Raw genomic sequence first — 25,209 nt, 5'->3', positions numbered from 1 at the left:
CCATATGGTCCCGAGCCTGCCAGAAGTGATTTCTGAGCATAGAGCCAGGAGTAACTCCTAAGCGCTGCCAGGTATGACCCAAAAACCAAAAAATAAAAATAAAAATAAAACAAATGGAATCTTTCAAAGATACATAAAATTGCTAATACCTTAAAAAGATCTAGATTATTTTGTTAAGAACTTAAATGTGTATTCTTATTTTATTAACTAATCACTTTCACTATCCTTTTTAAGTTTTCCTAAAACCAACAATTTTAGGGAGAATCCACTTCTATATGATCTTAATTTATCTTCTTTTCACATGCTAAATAGTTTCTCTAGAGTTAAATGACGGAATAATTTCATTCCTACTGATTTTCAGCAAATTATGCTAGTGTATTAAGACTTCTTATTTCCGCATTTCACCAAATATCTTCTAAAATACCCCCAAACCTGATAAGTGAAAGCCTGATTTGACCAAATCAGGGGCTGGGAGTACTAGAGCATATGTGCTGCAAGACAGGGGTCCACTACACACACAGCAGGTGCCTCAATCCCTGTACAATCTCCCTAGCAAACCAAAGAACTTCATATTCACTCTATAATCAAACTACACTCTTAAAATTCTGTCCAAAATTGGATATCATTTCTCTACCTTAAATGGAATTTTCTGATGTATAATACATGATGTATAATACATCTTTGAAATGTGTTCCAAAAAAAATCAACGAAGTTGCCTATTCTGTAATATCTGGTACACAATTTGATAAATTATAACCAATTAACAGCTTGTATCAAAGGTGTCATAATACTGAGTGACAGATTTCCAGAATTTAAGATATTATAACGAATGAATGAATGAATGAACAAACTCTATCAAGACCAATTACAAATTGGCAGAGTGCCTGCTTTGCAGGAATTAAGACTGTAAATGCAATTCTTGTTTGTAAAAATGCCCCATGCACCTTATTTCCAACCCTGGGTGAAGTAGGATAGCAGCACAAAATAATCCAGACCAGGCAAAGGGTAAAAAACTCTGTCAATCTTCTACCTCATATTGAGAATGAACCCTACTGTTGTGCTATAGCTCCTGCTCCTCATCTATGGATTTTAAGAAACATAAAAGACATTATTGTAAGAAGTCCCAGAGACAATATAGGTCAAGGCTGGAAGGACAGCCCACAATGTGAAGCACACCAAAAAGAGTGGTGAGTGCAGTTAAGAGAAATTACTAAGGAACCAGAGTGGTGGTTCAGCAGTAGGGTGTTTGCCTTACATGCGGCTGACCTAAGACGGATTGAGGTTCAATCCCCCGGCATCCCATATGGTCCTGAGCACATAGCCAGGAGTAAACCGAGTGTCACTGGGCGTGGCTTCAACCCTCCCCCCCCCCCCGCAAAAAAAAGAGAGAGAGAAATAGCTGCACTGATAACTATCATGACAATGTTAATAAGTGAGAAGTAGAATGCCTGTCTCATATCAGTTAGGGATGGGGGAGGATGGAAATGGAGACACTGGTGGTGGGAATGTTGCACTGGAGAATGGGAGTGCTCTTTTTATGACTGAAACCCAACTACAATCATGTTTGTAAACCATGGTGCTTCAATATATTGAGATTGAAGAAAAGAAAAAATAAAAATTAATAAATAGTCCTTATGGTTAGAGATGAATGTGAGAAACATTAGAAATCAAGACAAAAATAAGGGAGGAGCTGGAGAAATAGCATGGAGGTAAGGCATTTGCCTTTCACACATTGGTTCGAATCCCAGCATCCCATATGGTCCCCCGAGCCTGCCAGGAGCAATTTCTGAACCTAGAGCCAGGAGTATCCCCTGAGCATTGCCGGGTATGACCCAAAAACCAAAAAAATAAAATAAAATAAAGTGAGACAAAGATTTATATAATTCACAAAATGAACATATTGTCAATGTTTATATACCATAACTTTCAATAAGGAGTTATATGGTTTTTGACGGGTGTCCGATAACGTGTTAGTGACAGATTAGTTAACTGTGTCAGTTATTCATACTGAATTGCCCCCAACTTTTTTTATTTTCTTCTTTTAAAATCAATAAACTGTATTTGAACATGAATAGGTAACTTAATAGGCATTTATTAAATGTAAAAGAATACAAGTAAACCAATTGATGAATAGATTCACTATGAATACAAAAACAAATTACAGTACATAAGTAGAATCCATTAGTGGATATAAAAAACTGACAATAAATCATCTACAATATATGCAATCTGGGAATCTAATAAAAACCACATTAGTATATAGTATTATATGTTTAACAAAAAAAAAAAAAAAAAAAAAAGAGCATGAGCTGCCTACCAGAACTGTTGGTTTTGTTTTTTTTGGTTTTTTGGTTTTTTTGAGTACAAGACCACCCCTGAGTGGGTAAGGACAGAGTAAGGACAAATAGCTCAAGCTATTCTGAGCCAGTCCAGTCCAGTCCAGGTTTGCATGTAATACAATCAGTTTGGGGGTAAAACCAAGTTTTAAAACAAAAAGTAAACAGAGAGATTACAAAGGAACCAGTGGATGATCTCTGTTTTGGGTACAGCAAGGGATAATCTAACACTTGACAAATACCCAGTGTGAACCAGGAGATAACTAACACCTACTGTGATTCCTGTGGTTGCAACAAAAAGATTATGAACGTTGGCAATTATATCTAACTAGATACATTTTACTTACAGTCTTGCAGTATTAGTTGAAAAACACTTGGAAAGATCAAAAATTTAACAAGCCATTAAGGAAAAAATAAACTATAAAAAACAAATATGCAATACTTTTAGAGAAAAAGCAGTCAAAACCCACATTATACACTGTTTTCAAATTATACTTATTTTCACAAAGAATGCTGATAAATTTATAATGTAAATATATAACATTTATATATAATCTTGATTTAGGCTAATTAAATCAAATGTACTTTTTTCTTCTGCAGCCCCCCCCAACTTCTTTTAAAGATTACAAAGTTAAAATTATACACTCAGAACTAGGGCTGTAGTTCAGCAATAGAATATTTGCTTTGAATGTGTGTGAGGCCCTAGGTTAGATACACAAAATTGTTAAAATGTAGTACTAATACAATTAACGAAAATATAACAATCTGGCTTTGTATTTTTAGGCTTTGAGGTCTAATTCATACACCATAAAATTCACTCAGTTCAGGTATGCAATATAATGACTTTAGCACAGTATCAATTACATAGCAATTGTACAACTCTAAACCTTTATGATTAAATCTACCAATTTTATAGCAACTTTTAAAATCATCATGAGTTACTCTTATTTTGCTCTTTGGGGGAATGTTTTGATTATTCTAGTTCCCTTAAGATCCATGTGAATTTGGGGCCGGGCGGTGGCGCTAAAGGTAAGGTGCCTGCCTTGCCTGCGCTAGCCTTGGAGGACCGCGGTTCGATCCCCCGGTGTCCCATATGGTCCCCCAAGCCAGGAGCAACTTCTGAGCACATAGCCAGGAGTAACCCCTGAGCGTTACCGGGTGTGGCCCAAAAACCAAAAAAAAAAAAAAAAAAGATCCATGTGAATTTAAGAAATTTTTTCAAAGAAATCAAGTAAAATTTGACATAGATTGCACTAGATATGCAAATCAGTTTTGAGATTATCATCACCTTGCCTTACAGACATTTGAGATTTTCTACTGATTTAAATCTTGCAACACTTTTTCGGTTTTCAAAATATAACTTCTGTATTTTGTTTTATTCCTAATTGAACTTCCTATTACAGACATAAATTAAATATTCTTAATTTGGTTTGCAGACTGGAATATGCAATAATACTATTAAAGAAAATTATAATCTTGCCAGTGAGATAGTACAGTGGGTAAGGCACTTGCTCTGCATACAGTTGATATGGGTTCATCTCTAGTAACCAAGATTCCCAAGGTGGGTTCAGGGCAGGAGAGATTCCTGACTAATCTGGGTTTGATCTTCAGCACCCAATATCCCCAAATTGAGTACAGGATGGACATGATCTCTTTAGCACAGAGCCCTGCAGAGCCCTGAGCTAACAAGTGTGGTCCAACCCCATTCACAGAGAGAAAATAAAAAAAAGAGAAATAAAAAATGATTCATCGTATCTAAAAGAGTAAAGGTGAATTATTTTCTAGAATAAACAGCTTTCTTTGGACCAAACAACACAAAAAAAATAATTCAATTTGTTCTCATAAAAGAGAATCTACATATGTGACATACTACTTGCTCAGTACTACCTCCAACAATAAAGATAACATCCAAGAAGATGATTTAAGTAAAATCATGTATAAATACAAATGTGCTGTTTATACCTTGGAGAATTTAAGAGAGGATGGATGAACCAGGGCATGTGGATTTTTAAAGGTTTCCAGGCAATCTTAAGTGTTCACGGCTAATATTAATAAACATGCTAAAAATTTCATATTTACAATGCACAACTAATTATCATTGTTTGTCTACATAAAAATTATTTAAAAAGGAGCTAAAGAGGGCCCAGAGAGATAGCACAGCGGTGCTTGCCTTGCAAGCAGCCGATCCAGAACCTAAGGTAGTTGGTTCGAATCCCGGTGTCCCATATGATCCCTCGTGCCTGCCAGGAGCTATTTCTCAGCAGACAGCCAGGAGTAACCCCTGAGCACCGCCAGGTGTGACCCAAAAACCAAAAAAAAAAAGGGGGGGGGGGGGGGACTGGAGCAAAAGCACAAAGGTAAGGCATTTATTTGCCTTGCATGCAGGCCAATTCAGGATGGACCCCAATTCAAATCCAGGCATCCCATATGGTTCCCCCGAGCCTGCCAGGAGTGACTTCTAAGCGCAGAGTCAGGAGTAACCCCTGAGAGCCAGCAGGTGTGACCCAAAAACAAAAACAAAACTAAACTAAACAAAAATTACTAAAAAAATTAAAGTATCCAGAATCACTACAACTATTTTTTTGTTTTTTAACTTACTGGGTGATTTGCTGGGTGCTGTCTTCTCCACGGGCTTGGCTAGCTTGGGTTTCTTGATAAAAGTTCCTCCGGGCTTATTAAATGGCTGTATGATTTTTCTCTTTATTCCTCTCGCAGCAGCAACTGTCACACTTGTGGGTTTGTTTTGATAGTCAACAACAATTCCAGGTCTATGAATGCTTCCAAAATCAGTCATATGCTGCAAATTTGTGAAATCATTAGATATTAGCATAATACCCAGACAAGGTATGAATTCATATAAAATTTGTTACACCTAATTAATTTTCACCTGAAATTTTTCCAAAGTTTAACTGAATTTTACATGTTCATTTTGAATAAACATACTGAAAATTTTGTCAGTTATTACATGAACTCACACCAGTGGATAAGAACTGTATCTCCATTAGAATAAGGATTGTTATTTTTTACCTATTTTAGTTATACAATTCAAAATGGCTCCATATTATAAACAACATATGTGCCTGACAGAATATTACCACTTGTACAAATCTCTGACAACTCCTCTTCAGAGTTCCTAATTGATGTTTTCCTATGAAAAGACCTTCAAAAGAAATCTTTATTTCACTAAAAACTGACTTAAAAGGAAAATACACAAGACCATATTTGAAGCTTGAAGAAAAAAAAAATATATATCCAGAAATCAGTTAGGATTACTCCCTGTTGAAAAAGGGAATGAAAAGACGAGATGGAACATTGGCATGAAATAGGAGTTAAAGCATAACCATGCATCAACTTCCAAGACACACTTCAGATAAAGAATTGCATCTGACGTTCCATTCACATTCTTATCTTACCTAGAGAAGCATATTGTGACTCACAAGCCCAAGAAACAAAAGTTTAAGATGAAGAGTCATATAACCAAACGACTCTTACTAGTCCTTCCTCTTCTCATCATACGCAAAATTCACTGCATCAAAAGATCACCTCTCCAAAGAAATTTACTATGATAACCTTAATTTTAGAAGACAAGATTGAGGAGCAATCTGAAGAGAAGAATCCAATGGGAATTGTACAAGTGAAGATTTCAAAAAGAAAGCCCTATTAGTTGATCTAATTTATTCAAAAGAGAAAAGAAAGCAGTCTATTCAAACTAGAAAGGTTCTACCAAGACAGGAATACCTGTTTCACTATCACAAAAATAAAATTCATAACTGAAGCTACGAATTATTTACCTAAATAAATCATTTACCTAAAGTGATACATACCATGGAAAATAGTTTTCCAATTTTTTTTTTTTTTTTTTTTTTGGTTTTTTGGGTCACACCCGGTGACGCTCAGGGGTTACTCCTGGCTATGCGCTCAGAAGTTGCTCCTGGCTTCTTGGGGGACCATATGGGACGCCGGGGGATTGAACCGCGGTCCGTCCTAGGCTAGCGCAGACAAGGCAGGCACCTTACCTCCAGCGCCACCGCCCGGCCCCTAGTTTTCCAATTTTTTAAACCTGAATTTTCAACCTCAAAACCCAAAGCCTACTACTTCACCTATTTTCAATTAACCTCCAATCATCAAGTTTAATGAAATAGCAGCAGACCAGTTGGCTTACATATGTATGTATATATTGCATAAGAATATCTAACCTAAAAAAACTTAAATGGTTCATTTAGTAATTTACTTATAGTCACATCAGAAAAAAAATCTGCATTATCCATTAAAGGTGCAATGCATTTTACAAACGAAAACTATAACAAAAATGCTAAATTTCTATGTAAGTAGATAAACTAGACTAACAGTCAAAAATATGTGATCTATACATATTTTTGCTAAAAGGTACTATCCTCTGAAAGAATATTAAGAACTCACTTTAAAAAACATTTCTTACGGGGGGGTGGGGAAAAAAAACATTTCTTACATTGTAGCAAAAGTGTTAATATATTAAACCCATAAAATGACCCCATATTTAATATGTATCGACTAGGTAAAATTTCAAGTCAGTCAAGTTATCTAAGAACATGTACTGAAATAAAAACAGTTGAATACCAGAATATTTACCCATATAGCCAAAAACTAATTCCTAGGAAGGGCCAAAAACATGTATGTACAAGAAAGAATGATTTCTCAACAGAAAAACTAGAACACAGGGGAAACTAGAAATAGAACATCCATTAATTAGACATATGAAAGAGTGAGTGATTTAGCAGATTTATTTTAATTACAAATATTTCTATGACTTACACATATCAACTTCTTCACCATGTAAAAACATGGCTAAACTATTCTAGTCTATCACCAGGTCTTTAGCCTCTTGTATTTGCTGTGAAATATGGGGCCCTGAGGAAACTCTCATGTCAAGCTTAGTAGCAAAGTATAAAGATTTATCATACATTGCACCTTTAACCTACTCAAAAACTCCAAAAGGGTTGTTACCTATTTCAATAATCCAAGAACTGCCTCACCAGCAAAACTGCTAGTGTTTGTAAAGAAAAATTCAACTCCTTTTAACCCCTTTTAGACCAACCTAACATCATCACCTTTTTAAATAAAGGGAGATTTGGCAAAACTATGAACAACCATCTGACACTGCTACTAATTTTCTGAAGTGCTGGGGAAAAAAAAATCTTACAGTCAACCTAAAAATTATGCTTATATCTCGGAGTCTGCTTGAAAATACACTGGGATGAACAGTGTTTATTCTACTTAAAAACCATGGTCTTGAAAGGGTTTAAAAGAGTGTCTAGTGAAAAGAATCTGAAAAGATTCTGTTGTACTTACTCCTCGGCCTCGGCCTCTGCCTGTTGATGGTCCTCCAAAAGCATCATAGTTTCTGCTTCCAAACGTACTTTCAGGATAAGCAGGCGTTCCTCTCCCCCGAGAGCCTACAGGTGCAGGCTTCATATGGGGTGAAGAAAAACTGCTGTAGGAAGAGTAATTCTCTCTTCCTCTGTCCTCCATAAACCCAGGCCTCAATTTTGAACGGGAGTAAGGTGCTTCCCAGCTAGACCCGCCCTGGTTTCTACCTCCGAAAGAGTCAAGGCTATTCCGGTAGGAGCTCTCAAATCGACCACCATAACTACCTCCGAAGCGGCTTTGTTCGGGTTCATTAAAACCATAGCCAGATCTGTACAGATCTCGCCCACCCAGAGAAGACCTGGAGTCGTAAGACTCATAAGGTCCAAACCTGGAAAAGTTGCACAGTGAGGGAAAAAACAAAAGTAAGCTTACTAATGTTAGACAATTCAAAAGACAAATTATCAGATGACATTTATCAACTAAAATTCATTTATACCATACTGGTTTGCACAGTTCTACTTTTGTTCTCACTTGATTAGGGCTGGGCAGTTCAACATGAGACTAGATAGAAAGCTATCTGAGTCAGTTTGTAAACATGAATTAAGTAAACCTTAGCTTTAAAAAGTACTTTGTTATCAGTTTTTCTATTAGAAATGATTTATCTGTCATTATTTAAGCCCAGCCCTAGTCTTGGAAAAGGACATTTTCTAAAGTTCACAAACTATTCACTTTATTTGCATTCATCCCTAATATTGAAAATACAAAACATTTATATTATTGCTTTTAATAAAGACACAAATTGAAGACTACACAGAGGAAGGCTATTTGTGACACAGAAAAGATCCTTTTGTACCCTAATAATCTATATCACAAAACTGCTCGTGTCTGTAGTAGTCAAAATTTGGAAATATCTACTGTAAAATTTGACAATCTGCCAAACTTCAACTAAGGTCTCAGTAATCAAACCTCAGTGACATTTTATTTGTAGACTAGTAAATCTAACAATTCTAGAAACATAAGCACATAAAATAGAACACAGGAGTAAAAAAAACCACCAGCCTAGGAATATTTAAGGCATATGGAGAAAGCATACATTTTTATAATTTTCTCAGTCACTTAAAAAGTATTTTCTGGCAGAAAATAACCACATAAAACTATTCTAAAAAAAGAGCACACAGCTCCTTCAAAGTCTTTATAGTAAACAGAAAAAACAAATCATACTACTTCTCACAAAGAATGAATTATAAAATAAAATTGACTAAAATCTTACAACATTGCTTTTATATAAAGGCCCACGTTTATACAAGTTAAACATCTACATAGTTTTAAACAGTACATTTACAATCTGGTAGAGCAGTAACTAATATAATAAAACAAATGAATGTTACATTATTTTAGAGAATATTAAATAAAAGACACTCTTTACTCTGAATCCTAATAACCATATAAGTCGTTCCTTTTTACAACTAAATTATTCAAAGCATTTTATCATATCAGCAAAAATATTCTTATGGTTGGTTTCCTAAATGTTTTTTTTCACTACAAAACACAGTAAGCACTCCTCAAGTAGAATCAATCAATCCCTTAAGAAACTAGATCCTTGGGCCCGGAGAGATAGCACAGCGGCGTTTGCCTTGCAAGCAGCCGATCCAGGACCAAAGGTGGTTGGTTCGAATCCCGGTGTCCCATGTGGTCCCCTGTGCCTGCCAGGAGCTATTTCTGAGCAGACAGCCAGGAGTAACCCCTGAGCACCGCCGGGTATGGCCCAAAAACCAAAAAAAAAAAAAAAAAAAGAAACTAGATCCTTCACTTTATGAAAAGTGACAAGTTTCAAATATTACTATCTTTAGTAATAAACTTAGTGTCTGAAAAAGTAGACCTACATCCTGAAACGTAGTCAAACCTAGAGATTATGGTAGTTGAGCTAAGTTCAAGCTTTACAGTGTCAACAGTGAAATGAAAATACAATTTAGACTCTAATAATATTCAGCAAAAGTGATTTTAATATACTGCCACTAGTCTGATACCACCCACCAGTGTTTTAGTCTAAGGACTAAGTTTTCTTGGCATAATTTAAAGATTATTTTTATCATTAAATGTGGTATATTAAATTACTTAAATGTTTCTCACACTTGAATGTTGGTAGAATAATTTGGTTAGACCCTTTCCAGTCAAAGACAATTTTGCTGCTTTACCGCGCAAATTTTTTTTTCCCTTTTTAATTACCAAGAAAAAGCTTCACAGATAATATTTCTGAAAAGGTTTAAATATTTCTTTTCAGGACATCCTATATGTGAAAGTAAATAAAAAGTAAAAATAAATGTAAAGGCTCACTGCTAAGGAAGGAAAATCTTAGAAACAATAATAGCTCATTGAAACTTCCAAAAAAAAATCTGCCAGATACCCTAAGATCATTTTTAGTAACACTTAACACATTTTGATATTTAAGGTACCAAATAGTGACGTTCAAGTATCATAACATGCCTTAAGAAATAATTAAAATTAAATCCAGAAACTTAATAGTTGTCTAATTATTTGGCCAAGTTATCAAGTAATTTACCTGCTACCCCCACCACCACCACTGTGATTTTCCATGCCATATGACTGGTTTAGGTAGGAGTCCATGGATCTTTGACCCCCATAGGATCCATGGCCATAGTCACGATCCATCCCTATAAAAAGTTTAAAAAGAAAAAAATTAAAAGATGCTCACCTTTATTGGCACTCAAAAGAAGAATTTTTAGATAAATATCCTTGAATGTCAGACCTCCATAAGATCCAGGGCCATAATCGCGATCCATTCCTAAAAATTAAACATGAAACGTCAGTAAAACACATCATTGTCTTCAGGAATCTGCATCAAATACAAGCTATTCACACATCAATAAAAATAAAATTAGTAATTCAACATTAATAGTTAAGCTATCTTCACACTAAATAGTAAAGAAAATATAAACTACTGAAAACATCAGATTTATCGGGGCCGGATTGATGATAGTACAGCAGTAGGGCATTTGCCTTGTAAGCGGCACACCCAGGACCAATGGTGGTTCGAATCCCAGCATCCCACCCAGCAGCACTCAGGTTACTCCTGGTCCTGTGCTCTGAAATCGCTCCTGGCAGACACGGGGGACTATATGGGATGCCGGAATTTGAACCACCATCTGTCCTAGATAGGCTGGGTGCAAGGCAACCACCCTACAGCTCTGCTATCTCTCCAGCCTTCGTAATAAAGACTAATTTTTTAAAACATAAAAATCAGAATGTGATCAGTCTGTGCTACTGAAACTGATTAAAATAATCTCTTACCAAATATTAAATCTTTCAAATATTTTTAATAAAGGAGACAGAGCATGAAATCTAACAGTAAAAGAATTCCAAGTAAGATTTTTATAAGCATAGTTATTATGTTGCAATTCTACCTCAGAAATGAAAACTAAAAATAATAAAATACTTTACTGACTAAAAATAAGAAAATCTGAAATCTTCTAAATGTTTTAAACCTACTTAAAATTCTCAGAGAATTTTAAGACTCACACTGAAATTTTCTGCATGTTTTATGTCCACTTAAAATTATCTTTCAAGAACCATATTCGGGGGCCAGAGAGTACAGAGGTTAAGTTAGACTGATTGGTTTGCTTGTGATCAAATCTGGTTCAATTCAACACCACCTATGATCCCTAGAGCCCCACCGAAGTCAGTAGCAAGACTTATGAATCACTGAGCGTAGACCACAAAAAATCTTTGGGGGTCAGAAGGTTATGCAGCCATACTAAACAATATTCATAGGATCCTGTAGAGCAGGTGATCAAACTGAAGGGAGGGAGGAAAGAAACAGGAGCCTGAGCAATATTACAGAAACAGATAGGGTACTTAGCCTTCCACAGCAGGTAAGGTAGGTAGGCTGGCCAGGGTTCAATCCCCAGCATCCTAAATGGTTCCATAAGTACCACAGGAATGACCCTGAGCACCCCTGAGCACCACCACCGGGTGTGGCCAAAACCAAAAAAATCACCACCAAAAAAAAGCTTCCTAAAATGGCTTATCTGACAAAACTGATGGTGTTTTCATGAAAGAACTTTCAATATTATACAATAAAGCCTATCAATATTTGGAAAATCTCAGTTAATCTGTATTTTAACCAATACATGACTTTAAAGAACCCACTGAAGCTGTGAGACATAATCAGTACTTTCATTTTAAATAGTTTATCAGGGGGCCAGAGAGATAGCATGGAGGTAAGGCGTTTGCCTTTCATGCAGAAGGTCATTGGTTCGAATCCCAGCATCCCATATGGTCCCCCCGAGCCTGCCCGGAGCGATTTTTGAGCGTGAAGCCAGGAGTAATCCAAGCGCTGCCGGGTGTGACCCAAAAACCAAAAAAATAATAGTTTATCAGTACACAAAAAATATTTTTGCATCATTTAAGTTGATTTGTCATTCTAAAGACTTTAAATTAGATATACTATTTACAGGCTATCTCAACTGACTATCCAAGTTCAGTATCAAAAGTGAATATAGGTTACAGTATTAGTCAATACTAAAATTGTCTTTAAAATGGATAAGTATAGTATAATTTATATCTCTCAAATACCAAATTTGAGATTAGAACCTCACACACACACAAATTACTCTTAAATCTCTACTTAAAAATAATCTTAGGCTGGAGAGGGATAAAGAAGCTTGTCCTACATGTGACCAACCCTACCTAGTTCAATACCAAGCACCATCAGAGCACAAAAATAGTAGTACTACACAAAAAAATTAATTATAAAAACAAGTCTTTACAAAGTGAGAAAGAAATCGACTCAAAAATAACTGAAAATTCTTTTTTTTGAATTTCTTAATTAAATATATCCTGTCAGTTGGATCATAACTAACATTCTATCAACTTGGTCATTATCTAAATATTTTCTATCAATTTGGTCATAAATAACAATTCCACAAATGTTTAACTCATTTACAATTAAATCACAAGGGAGGAGTTTTGAAATACAAAGAAAAAACTTATAAATGAAATAGTAAATACTTGGCACTAAACCTAAGACAGAACCACTTTATCCCACATCTCCACACTACAAGCATCCTGGTGAGATACACTAGTGCTGGTGGCCTCCACCACCTCTCAACCAAGTAGCTTTCTCACTGGTTTTCCTAATTCAACGTTAGCTCCCATTTTACTTATTCTAAAGAAAATTCTAGAATAATTCTACTAAACTGCAAATTGCCATATTTGATACCTATTAATTTTTTGATGACTTATATTACCCACAAGTAAAAGTAGAAGCCTTAAAGTAACTTATAAAACTCTATACCAGTGGTTCTAAAATAAAGGTTAATTTTGCTCTCTTCCCTAACCCCAAACAGAAACATTAAGCAGTATCTAAAATCAATTTATGGATGTCAAACTAAAGGGCAGTGTTACAGGCATGAAGTGTAGAAGTCAAGAATGCTGGTAAAAAAAAATAAAAAATAAAAAAAATTAAAAAAAAAGAATGCTGGTAATAAATAGCCCATACACAAAAAATTATGTTGTCCAAGACAATGAGTGTCAATATGAAGAAACTCTAACCTATCATCCTCTACTATTCCCACTAGCTCATTCCATTCCAGCTACCGTATTTGCCGGCATATAAGACCCCTTAATTTTACAGTTAAAACATAGGCTTAGGCCTATAGTCACTGTGTAAGACAGAAAGTTCCTGTGCTGCAACTGTATGTACCACAGTGAGCCAATCACAACAAGCAAAGGTTCAGAGGTTATACTGTAATAGACTTCCTCTCTGACTCTGTCCAATCTGAGCAGGCTTTTTATAGTGTAGATTCAGTACAGAACATGGTCTAATTTGCATGCATAAAAAGCCTCTTGGATTGGCTGAGTTAGAGCGGCAGTCTGAGCAGCCTTGCAGTGATTGGTGCAGGATCGAATTGGAAAATTCACTTTGTGGCAATATTCAGACAATTTTCATTTAGCGGCATATTGAAACATTTTTCGGGATATACTCTGCGTATAAGACAACCCCCAATTTTCGATTGACTTTTCTTTGTTTCAAAACTTGTCCTATACACCAGAAAATACGGTATATTAAGTAGACTGTTAGCTATTCTCAGAAGAGAATAAGCACATGCACATTTCTGTACCTGCTCTTTTATAACTGAAATGATCTTTACCTGGATTTGCACTGTTCACTCCCTTATAGATCTTTCAGATTTATACATTCTATTGATTCTTTGATATAAGCCTATCTATCACCTTTAATGTCTTCTGACTGTACCTCATTAGTCCTAAGATTTGTGCTCAGCAAAATCCCCTACTATAGTCAAGAAAGTACTCTTAAATTATCTCTAAAGCACAATACACTGAAGAATACCCTTTATTCCAAACTTTCCATCTTTTTGTTTTGTTTTTATTGTTAAACCACACCAGTCAGTACTAGTTTATAATCAAGGCTTCAGAGATCACTCCTAGCAGGCTTAAGGAATCACAGGATAGTCAGCGGTGTGCAAAGTTAACACCTTACCCCACTGTACTATTTTTTTTTTTTTTGGTTTTTGGGCCACACCCATTTGATGCTCAGGGGTTTACTCCTATGCACTCAAAAATCGCCCCTGGCTTGGGAGGACCATATGGGACGCCTGGGGATCTAACCGCGGTCCGTCCTATGCTAGTGCTTGCAAGGTAGACACCTTACCTCTAGCGCCACCTTCCCGGCCCCACCCCACTGTACTATTATCTCAACTCTTGTTCCTATTTTTTAAACTACTTTTTCTGTAAGGAAGGTCTAAAGCAAAAAGGAAATATGAAGACACTGGAAATACAAAGTCCTTCCAAGAAATGGTATGGAGGAACAATACCTTGGAATATGTTTTCTAATACTTCTTCATTACTATAGCTGGAAAACACAATGCGAACAATAAATTTCCCTGTGCTTTTTTCAAGGGAGCTCCAGGGCCTGCATCCTTATCTAGCTCACAGGGTGTGCAAAGGTTACCTTCCTGGTTATTTCCTTCTTGACATTTTAGCACTTAACAGTTTATGCTACTTCTTTATGTGGTTTACTATCTACTCAACCCCATCAGACTGAAACCAGGACAAGTGTATTTGTCCACTTTGATCCAGCCAGCTCCTGAACATTTGCTAAACATTTAATAAATATCTGTTGAAATAAGTTAAAAATCCTCAAAGTTCTTCATTTATCTCAAGGTGTTATTGAACAGCTCTTTAACCCCATATACAGTCAAAGTTACTCAGAATATTTGTTTTCACAGCACATACTGCCAGGACCACTTGCCTTAAAATTCAGGACTAAAGAGTGACCTGGACAGATATACTCTCAAAAAAGCTCCCCATAACAATTACACTTAAAGGAAGACTTTTGCTGAAACTAAAATTAACAGAAAGTCAAATGTTATAGAAATTTCTGAGGATCTTTTAACAGTGAACATTAATAAGAAATTAACTTCTGGCCCTGTGGGATACTGTCTTTGAAAGTCCTATATTTAGAAATTAAAACCAGCTCTAGTAAATCCCATGGCCTTCGACCATTTTAAATCTCCCTTTTTGGTTAAAAAACACTCCACTTGAAAATACTAAGTTCAAAGGCTGCGGAGACAGTACAGCGGGTAGATAGGGTACTTTGCTTTCCCCACAGACAACCAGGTTCAATTCCCAACATTCCATGTGGTTCCCAAGCACCTCCAGGAGTAATTCCTGAGTGCAGTCCCAAAAATAACCCAAGTGTTGCTGGGTATGCCCCCCCACAAATGCAGAGTTCACTGTAATTCATCCCTCTTAATTTTCTACTTGTTTCACCAGTTTTCTCTAAAAATAATTAGTATTTAAAAATTACTTGTATTAAAATCCTCACATTTAAATATGAAATGGTTTCTAGCTAATTTTCCAATTACCCACAGCAATTACTACAAATTAAACTTCCTTTGGTTATTTTGTTATGTTCCTGTTCACAAAAATACCCTTCTGCATCCTAAAAGACTAGGTGTTAAAGCTAGGAGTCGCTGACATAGTAAACACCTTCTAATATTCTTAAAATATGGCAAACATTGGGGCCGGAGAGATAGCACAGTGGCGTTTGCCTTGCAAGCAGCCGATTCAGGACCAAAGGTGGTTGGTTCGAATCCCGGTGTCCCATATGGTCCCCGGTGCCTGCCAGGAGCTATTTCTGAGCAGACAGCCAGGAGTAACCCCTGAGCATCACCGGGTGTGGCCCAAAAAACAAAAAAAAAAAAAAAGGCTAACATTAATTACATAGTATATTTACCTTAGTTTTGTTTTTAAAACTGGCTCTATACAATAAATGAATGCTGCTTTCTCTATTTAGGATACTGGGGCCACACTTGGTGGCAGTCAGGTGTTATTCCTGGCTCAGCACTCAAAAATTGCCCCTGGCAGACTCAGGGACCATATGGAATGCAGGGAATCAAGCCCAGGTCCGTTCCAGTTCACCACGTGCAAGGCAATGTCCTACTGCTGTCTATCCACTCAGGGCCTCAAGCAGTATCTTTAACTTTACTTCCATTTTGTTTGACAGGAAGCTGGGGAAGTAGTGTAAGGAAAGCAGGGAAGAAAGCCAGAGTACAAATATGTAAAGCGTGCACTCTAGCAGATATAAATTCCTTGTCTCTTATGAATGCTTCTTTGAATTGTTCCACGTTGTGCGTGTGATCCTATTTGACAGATATTAACTCTTTTTTAAAAACTACCAAAATAGCAGGCAATTGTATTCTGAATAATCTCATGATTTTATCTAGCTCTAAAGTTAAAATTCAAACACTATAAATTTCTTTGTTAATAATATCAGGCTTCTCCCTACACACCTCTAGATAGAATTTTGTATGCTAATACATTTAGACACTCTGAAGCAAATTACCTCAGAAACAGTGCTAAAGTACATTACAATAAGCAGCAACAAAGTAAATAATTTACATTACTCAAGAACATCCTTCTATTTCAATTTCTTTTAATTCATCATTGAAGATAAAGTCAAGACCTTTTGGGGAAGAAATTAAGGAACTGTAATTCAAAACAGAAAAGATTAAACTCTTCTTAATTCAAAGACTTCCTACAGTCTGACAGTCATCAACCAGTAAGAACTAAATCATCAGACTGGCTTTCCACCGTCAGTACTTCTCATTATGAAGAGAAAAACTGAAATGGGTTGCCTTGGAAAGTTTAAGAATAAATGAAAGAAAATGATGATACTCACCATTAAAACCCTGATAAGTATTCCTGCAAGCGGAGTGTGAATAATCTATGAAGACACATTTAACAAATAAGAATTAGTGCATCAGCAAAAACCTGAAATTACATCCCACCTATTTAAAGCTAATACAATTGCAAATAACCTTAGTTTAATTACTTGTAAAATAGAGTTTAAATATTTACCAATATTTCACAGGGTTTGAAAACATTTTTTTCTTGATATATCCCCATATGGGTTATTATTCAAATTAATAATTTAAAAATTAGAGGCTGGAGCAATAGTACAGCTTGTAAGGCAGTACCTGCACACAGCAGACCTAGGTTCAAACCCGGGCATCCCGTCGAATCCCCTAAGCAATAACATTAGTTATTTCTGAGTGCAGAGCCAGGAGTAACTTACCCCTTAGAATGGCTAGGTGTAGACTCTCCACCCCAAAAAATCAGTTCGTAACAAGTATGCAAAGAGGGAAACCGTACCGGTTTTATATGGAGTAATAAAAGGGAAAGTAATACAATTATGTGTCAAATAATGCAAAAGTAATGACTTATGTCACTTTTATCAAAATTATTTGTATTTGCTCTTTAGATTTAAGATCTTCTCTGAGAAATGCATACATGTATTTGTGTGTTTGCTATTATCAATCCAAAATGTGACAACACCAAAAGCATACTGATAATTTTCTTAAGGAAAAAATTAATTTTATCAATTACCAAGTCCTTCAGTTAACTTTAAATACTGCTATTACTTGTTGACAATAGAACTCAGATAAACTACACTGGCTCAGAATCAGGTAAGTTAGTCAAATTCCATCCCCTAAATAAAGCTGTGGGGATGAGGCCCTATTTTAGTTAAATAGGTGAGCATCTATTTTATCCCTGGCATTAGAATTTCACTTCAGTTTAGAATTGCACAGGCACAGTAATAACTAAAAGCAAACCTATCTAGTTGTTTTGACTGTGTTGTTGGTTAGTAGCAAATCACCTTAGCACAAGGCCACCTGTTTTAACACCTAGAGAACACACCCTGCTTTCCCAAACTCCCCTTAACCAGTCTTCCCTAAAGACAGAAGCACACAGTTTGAATCCCCTCTCACAAAGGCTGACAGATCCACATCCTACTCTCCCCTAACATAAATACCCATTTCCGACCTAAAAAACAGAATTACTCTTCCAAAGTGGCTGGTAGATGCTTCTTTGTGAGAGCTCTACGCACTCCCCGGAGATCCGTGACCTCACCAGTGACGTCTATATCTTGGGATCTGAACTCAACAGCGTTATTTACACTGGTTTTATTTGGGGGGGAAGGGGAGTGGTTTTTTCTTTCTTTCCAATTTTCTATATTAACCAAGTACCAGCAAAGGGCAGAGAGCTTTGCCATTGCTCCCAGTCATCACCACCTTAGCGGTATTTACTGTCACCCAACTCTGTCTTCTTCAAGTATTCAGAAATTAAAGGAATCAATCAGAATGAGATTTAAAAAAAAAAAAAAGTACAACCAAAACCAACAAAGAACCAGAGTCTGCTATGGATAGTAGCTGAATCTTTCTCAACAAAGGACTATTCTGATTTCCTTTTACATGGAATCAGCATTTTTAAATTAAATGAAATGGTAGGCCAGAAGTCTATTCTGTAAGACCATTTTCACAGGCTGAGACCACAGCCTGGTTAATGTTAGAGTTGAGGGCATGGACATAGGGACACAGACACAAAGACACAACACACACACACACACACACACACACACACAAAGGTTAAAGGCAATACAATTTTTATTTTTGATTGACTTCGAGGCCTTACAAACCAGTGCGTGCACGGCTTTATTCCCTAAGGCATGGGTTCCTGGGGATCAAGTCTAGCCAACGACCATTCCTGAGCTTCCTCCACATCAGAGGTTGCCACTACTTTCTCGTTCCAGGTCAACCACCAGGACACCCAAGCCGGCGAGAAACTCGCTCTGCTCCGCTGAGTGCATGTGCAAAAGGGCTTTGGAAGGGGCCGGGCGGTGGCGCCAAAGGTAAGGTGCCTGCCTTGCCTGCGCTAGCCTCGGACGGACCGCGGTTCGATCCCCCGGCGTCCCATATGGTCCCCCAAGCCAGGAGCAACTTCTGAGCACATAGCCAGGAGTAACCCCTGAGCGTCACCGGGTGTGGCCCAAAAACCAAAAAAAAAAAAAAAAAAGGGCTTTGGAAGCCGCAAGCCAAAAGGCCAGGATCCCACCTCGGTGGGAGGAAGGTGGTGGAAGGAGGCACACAGGAGGCTCTGGGTCATAGTGGAACCCCAAGTTCCCTCGATCTAGGAGTTAAGGAGGTGAGTGACTAGTGGGGGGAAGCCATCTTCTGTGCGGGCATATTTGCAATCAGGGATCAAACACGGGGGTGGTGTGGGGGTTCGTGGCTTGAGAGGCGAGTCACAACTCGCTCACTGCACAATCTGCACGGGAGATCCCACACGGGCACTCACCGACGCCCTTTCTTTTCAAGGCATCTGAAAATGAAGGACGAACACACACGGAGACACACACATACACACACACGGAACAAGGCTCGGGATAATTCCCCTCTAACACACACATCCATACATACATGGCTAGGGATGAACCCCCTCTATAACACACACACACACACACACACACACACACACACACACACGGTAGGAACAAGGCTCGGGATGACCCCCTGGCTTGGGATGACCCCTCTAAAACAGACACGCACACACACAGGCTGAAAATGATCCCCTCTAACACACACACACACACAAAACAATGGCTCGAGGTGATCCCCTCTAAAACACACATGCACCCACACACGCTGGGAACAAGGCTCGGGATGACCCCCTCAAAACACACATACACACATACATGGCTAGGGATGACCCCCCCCTCTATAATACACAGATACACACACACACAGGGAACAAGGCTCGGATAATTCCCCTCTAGCACACACATACATACATACACACATACATGGCTAGGGATGACCCCCCTCTATAATACACACACACACGGACGGACGGACGGACGCCCCGCTCTAGCGAGAAGCCAACCCGGGATCCCGACCGTGTCGCCCCTCGGACCCGGGGCCAGGCCTCGAGCACCGGGAGGCGTCGGGGCCGCAGAGGAGCCCCGAGGCCGCCGCCCGCCCGCCCCGCCCCGCCCCACCCCCGGCCCGGCCGGCGACGAAACCCCGGCCCCCGACTCGAGCGCCCCCGAGGGCCGGGCCGGGCCGGGCCGGGCGGCGCGGCGTCCTCCGGGCCCAGAACAAAGCGCGCTCGGCCATCTTGAGGCGGCCCACAGACCCCCGCGGCAGGCCGGCCCGCCACGCTCCACGCGCGCACACAGGCGAGTCCTCACCGTCCTCGAAGTCCATGGCGGGTCTGTCTCCGGGCCACCCCGGCCTCGACGGCGCTGCGCGGAGCGGGCGAAGGCGGCGACGAGCGTCCGAAACCGACCGGGTCGCGCGGACTCAGCGAGAGAGCGAGCGGCGGTCCGGCCCCGAAGCAGCAGGCCGCGCGACGGAGGGGCGGGGCTAGCGGCGTTGCCAGCCGCGGCAGCGCGGCCGGCGATTGGCTGGCGTGGCGCGGAGGGGCGGGGCTTCGGGCGTGGGGGCGGGAAGCAGGGTCGCTGTCAAACTCCGGACGACTCACTCATCCCAGGGTAGAAGGAAGTCTTTTTCTTTTTTCTTTTTTCTCTTTTCTTTTCTTTTCTTTCGTTTTGTCTTTTCTTTTCTTTATTCCTCCTCTCTTTCTTTTTTCTTTCCTTTATTTCTCTCTCCTCTTTTCTTTCTTTTGTTTCACTCTTTCTTCCTTTCTTTTTTCTTTCCTTCCTCTTATTTCTTTCTTTCCTTTCTTTTTTCTCCCCTTCCTTTTCTTTCTTTTATTTCTTTCATTCTTTCTTCCTTTCTTTTTCTTTCCTTTCTTATTTCTTTCTTTTTTCTTTTTTCTTTCCTTCCTCTTATTTCTTTCTTTCCTTTCTTTTTTCTTTCTTTTATTTTTTCTCCCTTCCTTTTTTTCTTTTATTTCTTTCATTCTTTCTCTTTCTTTTTCTTTCCTTCTTATTTCTTTCTTCCTTTCTTTTTTCTTTTCTTTCTCTTATTTTTTTCTTTCTTTCTTCCATTCTTTCTTCCTTTCTCTTATGTCTTTCTTTCCTTTTTTCTTTCCTTTCACTCTTTCATTTCTTCCTTTCCTTCCTTCTTTCCCTCCCTCTCTCTCCCTCTTTCTTTCTTCTTTATTTTCTTTTTCTTTCTTTCTCTCTCTTTCTTTCTCTCTTTCTTTCTTTCTCTTTCTTTCTCTCTCTCTTTCTTTCTTCTTTCTCTTTCTTTCTTTCTTTCTTTCTTTCTTCCTTCCTTCCTTCCTTCCTTCCTCCCTCCCTCCCTCCCTCCCTCCCTCCCTCCCTCCCTTCCTTCCTTCCTTCCTTAAAACGAGCGCCAAAGTGTGGTGTCCTTGCGGGGTGGGGAGGGGGGGTAGGGGGGATGAGGCAAGAGAGTTCCTGCCTAGAGCCCACCTTGTTCGATTCTGGTAAAAGCCAAAGTATGGTATAAGGGTTGGATCGGCTTCTTCCTGCCCAATTCCACGTGCTGACCTTGGGGTGGGGGTGGGGGGGTCACACCTGGCTGGGTTACTCCTGGCTCCAGAAATTGCTCCTGGCAGGCTCGGGGGACCATATGGGATGCCAGGATTTGAACCACCAACCTTCTGCATGCAAGGCAAACGCCCTACTTCCATGCTATCTCTCCGTCCCCTAACCTTTGCTTTTTTAATAGCTGGGTAATGAGTGATGAGAAAATGTTGAAATGCTTAATGGAACTCCGCTCTGCCGTGGATACACAGAAGTCCCGGTGTTTTCTAAGACCTCTGTGAGTGGAGGAAAAGGATTGCTGTGTAGGAAACAATTATGGAAAAATTATCCAAGATTGGCTAAAAAAAAAAAAAAGTTTTGAGGTTTTAGGTGCAAAATTAAAATGTTGGAAAATTCACAAATAGAAGATTGTGGCAATTACATAAACTTAAAAGATAACAAACACACACACATACACACACACACACACACACACACACACACACACTGTATTGTCACTTTGGAAGTAGAATTAAATGAGAATAAAGTTATTCATCCACAAAGTAAGTAAAATATGGGGACAAAGATCCACTGTTTTGTCATCTTGTCCCTGGAACTGTTTGAACTCCGGTTTAAAAGACTTTTTTTTCTTTTCTTATTATTTTTAATAGAGCAAATGGTGTAAGCCACAGAATAGAGAACCATGAATCCAGATTTGCAGATGTGACTCCCACCAAGAATAGTAGGATTCTTCTGTCTTTTACTTCCCATTCTACCCACTTACTCACCCTGGGCGTGCCTGGAGAAATATCTAGAATTGATGATAGTCTGTCTTATCTGAGCACTTGCTCTATACAGACCTGACATCTGACCAGACCCAAGAGATAGTCATCAAACCACACCTGGATTCCACTTGTTCTACCCAATAAGAACATTTAGTGTGTGAAGTGACCCTCAACACTCTGGTGAGGAGGTACATGGAAGAAAGCCAGGCTGGAGCAAGAAATTGCTCCTGCAGGAAAGGAAAGTCAGTCCTAATTCTTACTAGGCCTTTAGAAGCCTTCCCTGGCAGGAAAGAATTTCAGGAGATGAATAATAAAGTAAAACAAGTCTATTTGGCCCAGTTAGAGAAATAGTATGGCAAGTAGGACTCTTTCCTTGCGTGTGGCCAATCTGGGTTCAATCCCTGTTACTCATATGATCTCTGGAGCCCTACCAGAAGTGATTGCTGAGCACAGAGACAGGACTAATCCTTGAGTTCCACCATGTGTGCCTGCTCCCCACCACTCCCATACACAAAGTTTATTTGGAAAAGTTTATTGAGATAGAGATAAGCATGCTCAAAAAAAAACACGGGGGCCCGGAGAGATAGCACTGTGGTGTTTGCCTTGCTAGCAGCCAATCCAGGACCAATGGTGGTTGGTTCGAATCCCGGTGTCCCATATGGTCCCCTGTGCCTGCCAGGAGCTATTTCTGAGCAGACAGCCAGGAGTCACCCCTGAGCAACGCCAGGTGTGGCCCAAAAACAAAAAAAAAAAAAAAAAAAAAGAAAGAAAGAAAGAAAGAACACCGGTTTCTCCAGAGTGGAAAAATACATATATAAGGGCCGGAGAGATAGCACAGTGGTAAGGCATTTGCCTTGCATGCAGAAGGACCGTGATTTAAATCCCGACATCTCATATGGTCCCCTGAGCCTGCAGGGGGTGATTTCTGAACATAGAGTCAGGAGAAGCCCCTGAGTGCTGCAGGGTGTGACCAAAAAAAAATACATATATCAAGCTGGGATGTAGGCAAAAGCTCCACAGGGTAAGGAGGTGCACATTTTGGCAGGAGACATGGCCAGATATGCTATAAGGGAAAGGGAACACACATCTTAGACAGAGATGTAGGCAAATATGCCTTTTCCTCTCCAAGTCAGTTTATATAGTTTTTCCAAGTGGCCCTCAAAGTCCATTACTAGGATGGTTGTCAAAAGGGTGAGCTTACAGTTTTGGTGGTATTTCAGTGTTGTTATATTTTTAATTTTTTATTACTTGTAGCACTATAATGTACAATACATTTCCTGTGATGATTTTCTGTGTATATCATTTCAACACTATACCCAGCACCAATGTACCCACCTCCTTCCCTAACGTTCCTATTGCCCATTCTTTTTACATCCTCCCTATTCATTCACAAATTCTATTTTGTGGTTCAGTTCTTTTTGTTGTGTTGTCTTTGGTCCTTTGTTGCTACCTTATTTTTCTTTTTTGTGTTATCCTATTTGTCAAGTCTGCATCTATCTCTTTACTTCTGATTTCACTCAGCATAGCATCCTCTAGTTTCATCCATGTTGCAGAAAATTGCATGATTTTGCTATTTATTAGAATTCATAGGGGCTGGAAAGATAGCATGGAGCAAGCATTTGCCTTACATGCAGAAGGACAGTGGTTCGAATCCCGACATCTCATATGGTCTCCCGAGCCTGCCGGGAGTGATTTCTGAGTGTAGAACCAGGAGTAACCCCTGAGGGCTGATGGGTATGATCCAAAACCAAAAGAAAATTTTTAAAAATAAAAAATAGAATTCATAGTATTCTATTGTGTATTATACCACAACTTCTTTTTTTTTTTTTTTTACTAATTTTTTATTTTTAATTATGAGAACAAAGATGCAAAGAAAGAGGACAAGGTAAAGTTACAGTGGAAGGACAATCACCCATAAATAGAATTCTCAGTAGTCCCAATGCTGATAACTTAACTTTGAACTTTCAGCCAAAGAACATTAAGAAAAATCAAACAGAAGCCACGTACAATTACTTTGTCCCTCAAGTCCCCCAGATTGTAGTACATAATATTTCTTAGCAGTACACAAAGCAATCTAAAGACATAAAACTTATGTAACTCCTTAAACATTGAAGGCAAAGTACTTTTTTACATTTCCATACACATGCATATTAGTTTAAGTTAACCTCAAAAGTTTAAGTGTGTTGTTTTTCTTAAGGATTAGAGTCAAAGGAGTACAGTAAAAATGGTGTTAGAGTGGCAATTATTGTTTGCATCGGCCCACCAAAATATGAGGGACATGGAAAGGAAAAGCCTTGGCCAAAATACAAGGAGACCCTACCCCTGAAGTTTCCTGGCATAAGACCAACTCTAGGCGCCAGGCAAACTAGTTTGTCCAATCCAGGTCATTGTCTGTAGTGCCAATACACTTTTATTTTTCATACACTCTCTGTTGTTGTATACCACAACTTCTTAATCCCTAATTGGACATTTTGGGTTGTTTTAATGTCTTGGCTATTGCAGTGAATACTGCAATGAACATAGGTGTTGCATATATTCTTTCAGATAAATATTTTTGTGTTTGGGATAGATGTGATATCAGCTTTTAATAATTTTGGTATGACCTTGGCACTAGCAATGGAGCCTCTTTTCCATCCCTGGGTATAGCTGTGATCTGAAACTGTAATTCTGTAATTTCAAAAGGTTTTCTCAGATGGTCCCTGTATCTCAAAGGCCTTCATATCTTTGGATTAATTTAGGTTCCAGGCAGTGCTTTCCCTCCCAATATATACTACAGGGGCCCCCTCTCTCTCTCTGCTTGCAACATCCATTTGCTTCTCTTTGAAATTCAAACCACTTGCTTCAGGGATCATTTTCCAAGAATCATCTCTGAAAATATGCCTGGAGGAAACACTGGTAAACAGAAAGAACTGCCCCACAGCTGGTTCAAGCACTGTTTCTTCCTTCTCACTTTCCTTCTCCACCTCTA

The 25,209-nt window shown here is 38.8% G+C and overlaps 1 protein-coding gene across 3 annotated transcripts in view; it reads right to left on the bottom strand.

Annotated features, from left to right (window-relative positions):
- The window catches only part of ZNF326 (zinc finger protein 326), a 40,682-nt gene extending 20,296 nt beyond the window's left edge, over positions 1-20,386 (bottom strand). Inside the window, exons 1-6 of one of the 3 annotated variants that reach the window (XM_049772223.1) lie at positions 20,254-20,386; positions 16,906-16,950; positions 10,450-10,485; positions 10,243-10,354; positions 7,665-8,070; positions 4,935-5,133 (exon numbers count right to left, since the gene is read on the bottom strand). In XM_049772223.1, the coding sequence (XP_049628180.1) occupies positions 4,935-5,133; positions 7,665-8,070; positions 10,243-10,354; positions 10,450-10,485; positions 16,906-16,950; positions 20,254-20,269 (814 nt within the window). In that variant the 5' untranslated portion in view covers positions 20,270-20,386. Of the gene's footprint in view, positions 1-4,934; positions 5,134-7,664; positions 8,183-10,242; positions 10,355-10,395; positions 10,486-16,905; positions 16,951-20,253 lie in introns of those variants that run through there. The other 2 variants (XM_049772225.1, XM_049772224.1) reach the window with 2 other exon arrangements.
- Positions 20,387-25,209: the final 4,823 nt, after the last annotated feature.

Source organism: Suncus etruscus, chromosome 4, assembly GCF_024139225.1.
Source record: "Suncus etruscus isolate mSunEtr1 chromosome 4, mSunEtr1.pri.cur, whole genome shotgun sequence".
NCBI lineage: Eukaryota > Metazoa > Chordata > Mammalia > Eulipotyphla > Soricidae > Suncus > Suncus etruscus.
The sequence above is the reverse complement of the archived record's forward strand: the minus strand, read 5'-3'. Positions and strand labels throughout refer to the sequence as shown.